Below are 8,179 nucleotides of genomic sequence, written 5' to 3' on the forward strand. Positions count from 1 at the left end.
CATTCTGAAATTTCTTACATCCAGCCACTGTATTGCACCTAACTGCAAACTGGTCCCAGTGCACAGCTCCATATGTCCCCAGAACATCTTTTCACTCACAGGGTCAATACTCCAACGGCGTAGATTTCGTCCCACTTACCGGAAATCTAAATGTACATAGTGTCAGCTTGCGGGGACTGGAGTGCACACTTGACCCCGGTTTGCAGTTCCACACATCATCAGCAAACATGCCTGGAAACAGAGGTAAACCGCTAATTTTTAAAACGTTTATAAGCACTTCCTGTGACGGATATCATAAAGGCAGTTTAGCGATGTAGTGCAACTAAGTCTCCAAAGTACAGAAATTGTTACCTTATCAATTTTGTATCCCAAACAGCTCACCCTGGTCATCCGCCCCTATCACAGTTATTTGAGAATTACGAGAAAGACTCGGGAAAACAACCAAACCGAGCTGCTGTTGCCCACAGTCTAAGAAACTTAGCCGATCGGCATAGACTGTCTGTCACCGATCAGGAGATTGACAAAATGGCGGAAGTCATTATTCAGAATCCGCGAGAGGTGATGACCACCGCACCAGCAAAGGAAACGTCACATCCGGCGGCGCCCGTAGATACTGTAGATTCCCATCCGCATACACTGGGTCACAAACTTTCTACTTTCTGGAGATGCTATAAACGTCAGATTATGTGGATTGTATTATTTTATTTATTCCAAATCTTTGCCTTTGGAATGGGCGTGTACCATTATGTATACGTCATGCTGGCGAATCCGCAGTTGAAATTTAGTGTCGGCAGCTTAATTGGTATGGGCTTCGGAATGGTACTGCAGGTAAACTGTGGCATACTGATGCTGGGACCGGCACTTCGATGGATCATGGGATCGCTGCGAAAAACATGGTTGTCCAGGTTTTTTCCATTTGATTCGGCCATCACTTTCCATATTATCATAGCTTCGACCACTTGTGTTGCCATAGCAGGACACATAACCGCTATGATTATTTCGTTTTGTAAGTTTGTCTTCATTTTATTGTTAAAAGCGTGTTGCGCGCTTGGTTTTGCTTTCTTGCTCGTCTAGCCCGTAAATTGCTCACAAATACAACTAATGCACAACAACCCAAACTTATGCGGCTGTTGGTATCTTGCGTGCAGTATATACAAGTATCCATAGTCTTTTGAAGTTATAATATCAAGCTCTTCAAATGATTCCGTATTTCAGATCAATCTGCAGTACACGATCCAATATGGCGGCATTTCAATATCACTTTAACGGCAGTATTAACCAAGGTACGGCGAATAAGTAGTTAATGCCATTAGTATGTTTAATTAACAACTTAATTAATCACCTCTTTTAACAGTTTAAGTTCTTTCCTTATATTTTTAATATATTTTTCCTTATATTTGAGCCAAACATACGAGCCTTATACAGTTTTTTTTACATTCGTGCAATATAAATTGTTAACCATTTGCATCGCAAATTTGAAATAAAAGCATGCAATCTGGACATTATGCGTACGCATTTTGATAGGATTGGCCGTCGAGTAAGTGCTCGATAGTAACGAGTCACATTTTTTGGTTCTTACAGGGTGCACACGCCAAGTTGTCACCATCACTTAAATGCATTTTTAAAAATTAGAAAAAGTTCACTTACTCCAGTTGAATTGTTTGTTTCTGGTACAGAATTTAATTCTGCGTTTACTGAAATTGTTATCTGACCGTTGGCTCTGAAACTGGCGTCAGAAACAAGGACCGAAGTGAGATCCCTGGTGGTGCATTTCTGGTCATTATACTCACCTTATCCGAAAACCAGGAAAACACTTTCTACTCTCGAAATTAGTTTAAACAAGCTCAGAACACATTAGGTAAGCGTTGAAAAAGTGAGCCAACGCAGTGGAACCATTACTTCATTTATAAAAAATTTTTGTTGGAGATTGTCAGGCTTTTACAATGCTATACGGTACGAGCGGCGAAGATTTTTTTGGAAATACATGGAACGTTTAGGTGTTCGAATGATCGTTAAAAATTGTGCGGAGGGGATCATTCTAAACGATTCTAAAGTAAACAAGGATATATATCACATTCCTGATTTACTGTTAACCACCAACGAGCAGAAGAAAAAATCAATAAAGCGTTCGCCATACAAAATTATGTGCCCAATGGGGATTCGCTGGAACGGAATGAGCCGCTTTTACCTGCTCGAGCAAACGTTAAACTGATGCCACATATGTCCCTAATCATATTATGTCAAAGATGAGTAGGGATGACATCTCTCTTTTGTGTGGGGATCGCTAGAAGGGCGTGCACCCCCATTTTGGCGGTGCTTATTTTTAAGTCGCAGCTGTGACCTCCCGGGGGTTCGGAGAGAATCGGGTGATATACATCCCGAGACAGTAATGAATGCTAAAAAGTTTTGCCTTGTTACCGATTAGCTAACGGATGACCTCGATTTTTAAACGAATTTTGGGCGCACGGAAGGCGACCACGGTAGACGGGTCGGGAGGTACTGCGAAGCATGTGGCGTTCGAGTTTTCTGGCGTAACTTGTCAAAAAACGCTTACTTATTGGCAATCTTAGATTCAGATAATGCAGGAGAGAAATTGTGATTATGGTAAAATTAAATAAAAATTCTAGGGTGTGCCGGAAATTTTTAATAAAACATTAAAGTTTTGGTGACAACTTGGCGTGTGCACCCTGGTTAGTTATTTCATAATAAAGCTAAAAAACACTTCTGGATTTTAGTCAGGCCTCGCTGGGTCGGATTTCCTTGGTTTTACCGCAATAAGTGGATGGATTGCCTTATCATGCATTGCGGTGATGACATTTTTCGCTTTACCTCCAATCCGTCGTTCTTGCGCGTATGACTTGTTTTACTGGACGCATAAACTACAGTTTGTCGTTTGGGCTGCTTTAATTGTACACGCACCGGACTTTTGGAAAGTGTTCATTATCCCATTTTGTTTATATCTTATCGAAAAAAGTCGCAAGTATATCAATGCGGTGCGATGGAGCAGAACCAGTCATATTACCGAAGTGAAGCTCTTTCCTGCGGAGGTAAGCAAAAAAGCTTGAAAACTGTTTACACAATGCAGCGACTGTTATTAAGATCTCGGGGGTTATTGATGAATTACCCTTTTTCCATCAGTCCACACATTTTTTTCAGGTGACTAACTTGGTGATCAAACGACCGAACGGTTTTAATTACATGCCAGGGGATTACTGTTTTCTAAAAATTCCATCCCTTGGCATATTTTCGTGGCATCCGTTTACTGTGAGCAGCAGTCCTGACCAAATAGGTATGACGAAGTTCACCCTTGACCACTCCATTTTATCACGGTATCAGCACGTTATCAGCTAACATATACAAAACAGTATACTTTCCAGTTAATAATAACGTAACATACAAGTACACCATATCTATATACTTCTTAAGTCGCAATAAAATTATATCGAATTCTGAATAACGGATGAATTATTTATTATTAGAGTCTATAACGTTCCATATCAAAGCTTCCGGAAACTACACAAAAAGCTTAAGAAGCAAATTCGAGAAACGGCTGGATTTTACTACAACAAACAAGGATACCAATCCATCCAATGTCATTGTTATTGATCCTACAAACAGAGCTGCAGGGTCAGAGATAGCATTAACTATTAACAACGGAAAAGGTTTCTTGACCAACTTGGACGTGCCGGTATTCGTGGACGGGCCGTACGGCAGCACCAGCAGGGAATTGTTTCGCTCCGAGCACGCTGTGTTGATATGGTAAGGAGACATTCATTGCATGATGGTACGATAAAAACGAAATTTGCAGCACAGTATTAAATTTTCAGTAAATTATTAGCAATATAGAAATGTTCATTATGAAATAATCATCGCACATTAGATTAAAATCGGATGTTCTTATGCAAAAAAATTTATACTGACCATGCCTGTAATATATTTGTATCTCTCTAGTGCCGGTATCGGTGTCACTCCTTTTGCATCGGTTTTAAGTTCCCTCTTATCAGAATTCAAACGAAACAACCACTCCAAATGTCCTAATTGCGAGCATGAATTCCCAACTATAACGCCCTCCATTCCTATGCGAATCGATGGACGTCGTTTAAAGTTACGGAAAATTGAGTTTATCTGGGTGATAAGAGAAATCGAAAGTATGGAATGGTTTCATGACCTTTTCCATGCGTGGGAAATGCAACAATCCGGGTTTGGGAAAACCTCTTCAGTATTCCTAAACTGTCATATTTATGTCACCACAGGCAAACAGGTATTTGTACAAATTTTACGTCGCTCGATGTACAATTTCATGAAATATTGACAACATTTAATCAGGGCCGGGATCGTTTCTGTCGACAAAGTTTCATTATAAAGGTTTTCCTTTATAATGAAACTTGGTCGACAGAAACGTAGCGAAGTTCTTCTACGTTCAGCGTTTATGTGAAAAATGTGGCTTTCGACAGTCCCTGCAGGGACTGTTAAAGATTGTCAGCTGCCAAACTTTATGCAGCATCCAGGGGCACGGTGGCCATATATATGTAGGCTTCCCTATCGAATTTTCAGGGATATACTCGTATTTTTTTGATAATCCAACATTAGCGTTGTGCATCTTCACAGTGCGCCATATGTACATAACCGTGTCTTCAATCCGTATGGTCACCTACACCTCACTTGAAAGGGCAAAAGGCACTGTAGTGTCCGTGTACACTCGCGGCTTTGTGGTAACCGTGGATTTTTTTCTTTGACTACCGATACCCATTCTATCAATGCTACATTTATTGCTCCAAAAGCTTTTGATTACTGTAACCACTCCATGAGACTAGAATATAGATATAAAGTCTGGTAGGAAAAAATTCACACACGCTGCTCGATGTGACGAGCGCGATTCGCCACAGACAAAATTATGGAATTGAAGTAACACATCTATAACCTGCAAAACCACGCACCCGCCGGCTCAGAAGAACAGTTCGCCGTAACTCGGGCCGTAACTGTTTCCCTCTAGTACCGTCCAGTAGGATTTTCAGCATATTTTTGAGTATTGCCGGCAAAAATCCCCCACCGAAACTTATTGCATTTGGCCTATCTCGAAAACAGTGAAATAATCATCTGTTCGGGCGGTTTTACCGGTTATAGGATTTTACTGTACTTCATAGTTCATACTCGTACGTAACATCCATTCTGCAAATTTTTGCTGATAAGTAGAGAACAAAATAATTATAAAATTAATTTACTGGTACTGTACTACCAATTACCTGACACATTTATGTATCATGTACCCCTGGCACCTGTTACGTTTCGGTCATACAATGTCCGCCAGAACTCAGTGAACTTTCCTGGTTAATAAGTAGTATTAAGTACTGCACGCTGTACTCGTGCAGAAACCGACCTTTACAATTGTCGATTTTGAGAAAATTTTGTTTTCTGTAGAATGCGCATACCAGCAGCAGGTGGACGATCGGCAGCGATAATTTGACAATGTCCGTTCGGCCTGGGCGACCCAACTGGCCGAAAGTGTTCACCGATCTGGACGCTCAGAAACGCGGGAAGGTGAATGTGTTTTATTGTGGAACACACGCTCTCGAGGATCAAATACGGAATCTGTGCGGCCAACACAAATTTGGATTTTCATGGGAAAATTTTTGAAATAATGTGCACAAACTGATCGCAGCTGCTCGATTAATGGCGATTACCGAACGTTACCGACGCACGTGTATTGCTGAACAAATAATTACAGGAGGCATGTTTTGGAACAAAAATTATGGTATTTAAGAAAATGGGTCCGAAATGACTGATTTTTATCGCAAATTACTGTGGTACACGCTAATTCGCGAACAATCATTTAACAGGGATCAAATGGAATTAAATCTGCATCCCTGTGCAGTAATCTGGACGATATGTGGCAGCATGCAATAAAAGCATAGTCATTAACGTATTATCAATCAAGAAACTGGAAATCAGAAGAATAAAACAACAAAATCTATTATTCAACAAACGATAACAAAACTGGCGACCAAACATCAGCAAGCTATGTTCTTGTGCTCGGGTATATGTCCGCATCGTGTCATCACAAAGAAAGACAAAATCTACAACTCTTCTTTTGCTATGGGATCCAACTCGATATCATCCAAGTTAATATCCTCCTCTACGGGCAATTTCCCGTCCTTCCCATCCCACGCCTCAATTTTCTCCACCTTAGGCAGCGCTCCGCCCCTAATCGGTTCTGTTGAGCCCCTTCCCGCAGCCAATTCCCTCAAAAATTCGTTGATCCCATCTTGACTAAAGGACAGTCTCAAGTGTGCAAATTTCCCCTTTTTCACACTAACCGCTGCCATGGCGGGATAACCGAAACCGCCCAATCCGATGGCCTCCTCCAGCTTCGGCTGACTGCCGGCCTCCGCCCACAACCAGCCCCATCGCTGGCGTTTGTACTTTTCGCCCATCTTAGTTAACATTTCCAAGTGCTGTTTCCGACATTTAGATTGACAATCCAGAATGTGCGGAAGAACTGAGATGATGCAGAGCGGTTGACCTTCACAAGACGCTTTAACGACTTCCGGTCCGACGATTTCTGACAACTCCGGTGCGGGCGCGCTATCCGCAGATTTGTCGCTGGCCCAGGCTACTATGCCACTGGCATCCCGGGGTCCATCATAATCCTGGGGATCGTCCTTCTTGCCCGCCGCAAAATATTTGATGGTGGGGAAGCCGCGGATCTGGTAGCGTCCGGCGTAGGTCTTCTGCGCATCCGCATCGTACGCGCCCAGCTTCATTTTCCCCTTCAATTCCGACGCGGCTTTGGCCCATTCCGGGGCTAAACTCTTGCAGTGTCCGCACCACGGAGCGTAGAATTCCACCATCCACGGTTCATCGCTGTTCAATACCAGCTCTTCAAAGTTAGAGTCATCCAGCTTAACAACATCCTTGCCGCCACCGGGTTCGCTGTTTCCTTTATTGTTCGCTCCACCGCTAGAGCCCCCACCGCCGCCAGAAGACGCCTTTTTCCCGATGCGGCCCAGGGCGGCTGCTCGGGCGGCCTTAAAAGCGCCGTCAATCAAGCCTTCCGCCGTGCGGGGTCCGCTATACTCTTCGGGTTTCTTCTTGTCGGTGCCGAAGATTTTTATGGTGGGGAAGCCCTGCACATTGTACTCTTGCCCGAGCGATCGCTGATCGTCCACATTCACAGCGCCGACTTTGATAAATCCCTGAAAATATTTCTCTATGTATTTGCTACATCAAGACACGTACAAGCACTATACCAACGAGCAATCAACAACAACAATAATTATCACTATAATTCGCAGGCAAATTTTCTGAAGCAACAGACCAAAACAGACTTAAAAGCATTCATGCCATCCTTACTGAAACTCCAATTCATTTAAAACTCCTAAAGCAAACTGATAATTTTCGTAAATGCCGAAATTGCGCTATTTCATTACCTTGAGAGCTTTAGCAGCCTTGGCGTATTCAGGAGCCAGACTTTTGCAGTGCCCACACCTGGAATTAGGAAGAGTCCTTGTTTTAAACCTTTCTTTCACACCAAGCGTCTGGTATCTATACACCTACCATGGCGCAAAAAACTCCACAATCCAAAGATCGTTACTTTTCACTACTTCTTTCTGAAAATTCGTCGTTGTCAGCTCGATCACGTTGGAATCTCCGTCGTAGAGAGCCTGCACACAGGCGATAGAGACCAAAACCCCGAGTACGGCTCGGAACATCATTGCCTAATGCCGCGCGGCGCAGATATGTCGCATTCAAAGTCTTGGCGAATTTTAAGAAGTCTCAGCCTTCTGGATCAGTTACGACTCGTTTCAAAGCTCAAATTTTACCGTAGAAATGAAAAAATAAAATCAATCATTTGTAAATACTGTACAACGTACTTATTCTAGCTAGCTAAATCTGAACAACAACGATCAAATCAGCGACGTATGCACCGGCTAGATTACAGGCGTGGCAACTCGTGTATGTCTCTGATTGGCTGGAGTTTTGAATTTTAATTTCTGGACGAGCGACAGTAGGTCCGACACGTATGTAAGTAGTAGTACTTACTGTAATTTGCTGATGATAGCAGCATAAAATTTAATCTTCGCAGTTAGTTCTGAACTTCTTCGGATTTCTAAGAAAACTATACACATTAATGCTTTTTTTTTATTGTTAACAGACTTAAAAATTTACTTGAATAAAGGCT

The 8,179-nt window shown here is 42.4% G+C and overlaps 2 protein-coding genes across 2 annotated transcripts; one reads left to right on the forward strand and one right to left on the reverse strand.

Annotated features, from left to right (window-relative positions):
• On the forward strand, positions 1 to 6,171 carry LOC129581731 (NADPH oxidase 5-like). Its single transcript, XM_055472948.1, has 8 exons — positions 1 to 243; positions 377 to 1,006; positions 1,216 to 1,283; positions 2,736 to 3,047; positions 3,157 to 3,289; positions 3,480 to 3,759; positions 3,952 to 4,261; positions 5,419 to 6,171. The coding sequence occupies exons 1-8, from the start codon at positions 228 to 230 to the stop codon at positions 5,632 to 5,634; spliced, it is 1,965 nt and encodes a 654-aa protein (XP_055328923.1). The 5' UTR covers positions 1 to 227; the 3' UTR covers positions 5,635 to 6,171.
• Positions 5,770 to 7,918, reverse strand: LOC129581732 (protein disulfide-isomerase A6 homolog). The gene is made up of 3 exons (XM_055472949.1): positions 7,555 to 7,918; positions 7,428 to 7,485; positions 5,770 to 7,193 (listed from the first exon to the last, which is right to left on the reverse strand). The coding sequence occupies exons 1-3, from the start codon at positions 7,710 to 7,712 to the stop codon at positions 6,075 to 6,077; spliced, it is 1,335 nt and encodes a 444-aa protein (XP_055328924.1). The 5' UTR covers positions 7,713 to 7,918; the 3' UTR covers positions 5,770 to 6,074.
• Positions 7,919 to 8,179: the final 261 nt, after the last annotated feature.

The sequence above is a fragment of the Paramacrobiotus metropolitanus genome, unplaced genomic scaffold (genome assembly GCF_019649055.1).
Source record: "Paramacrobiotus metropolitanus isolate TYO unplaced genomic scaffold, Prichtersi_v1.0 Parri_scaffold0000006, whole genome shotgun sequence".
NCBI classification, from domain to species: domain Eukaryota; kingdom Metazoa; phylum Tardigrada; class Eutardigrada; order Parachela; family Macrobiotidae; genus Paramacrobiotus; species Paramacrobiotus metropolitanus.

Excerpts from the sequence above, each read along its gene's own strand:
- LOC129581731 (XM_055472948.1), top strand. Across the intron at positions 3,048-3,156 it reads TGAAGCTCTTTCCTGCGGAG|GTGACTAACTTGGTGATCAA; the intron begins GTAAGCAAAAAA and ends CATTTTTTTCAG. Across the intron at positions 4,262-5,418 it reads ATGTCACCACAGGCAAACAG|AATGCGCATACCAGCAGCAG; the intron begins GTATTTGTACAA and ends TGTTTTCTGTAG.
- LOC129581732 (XM_055472949.1), bottom strand. The coding sequence starts at position 7,712 with ATGATGTTCCGAGCCGTACTCGGGGTTTTGGTCTCTATCGCCTGTGTG. Across the intron at positions 7,486-7,554 it reads GTGGAGTTTTTTGCGCCATG|GTGTGGGCACTGCAAAAGTC; the intron begins GTAGGTGTATAG and ends TCCTAATTCCAG. Across the intron at positions 7,194-7,427 it reads AGGCTGCTAAAGCTCTCAAG|GGATTTATCAAAGTCGGCGC; the intron begins GTAATGAAATAG and ends AAATATTTTCAG.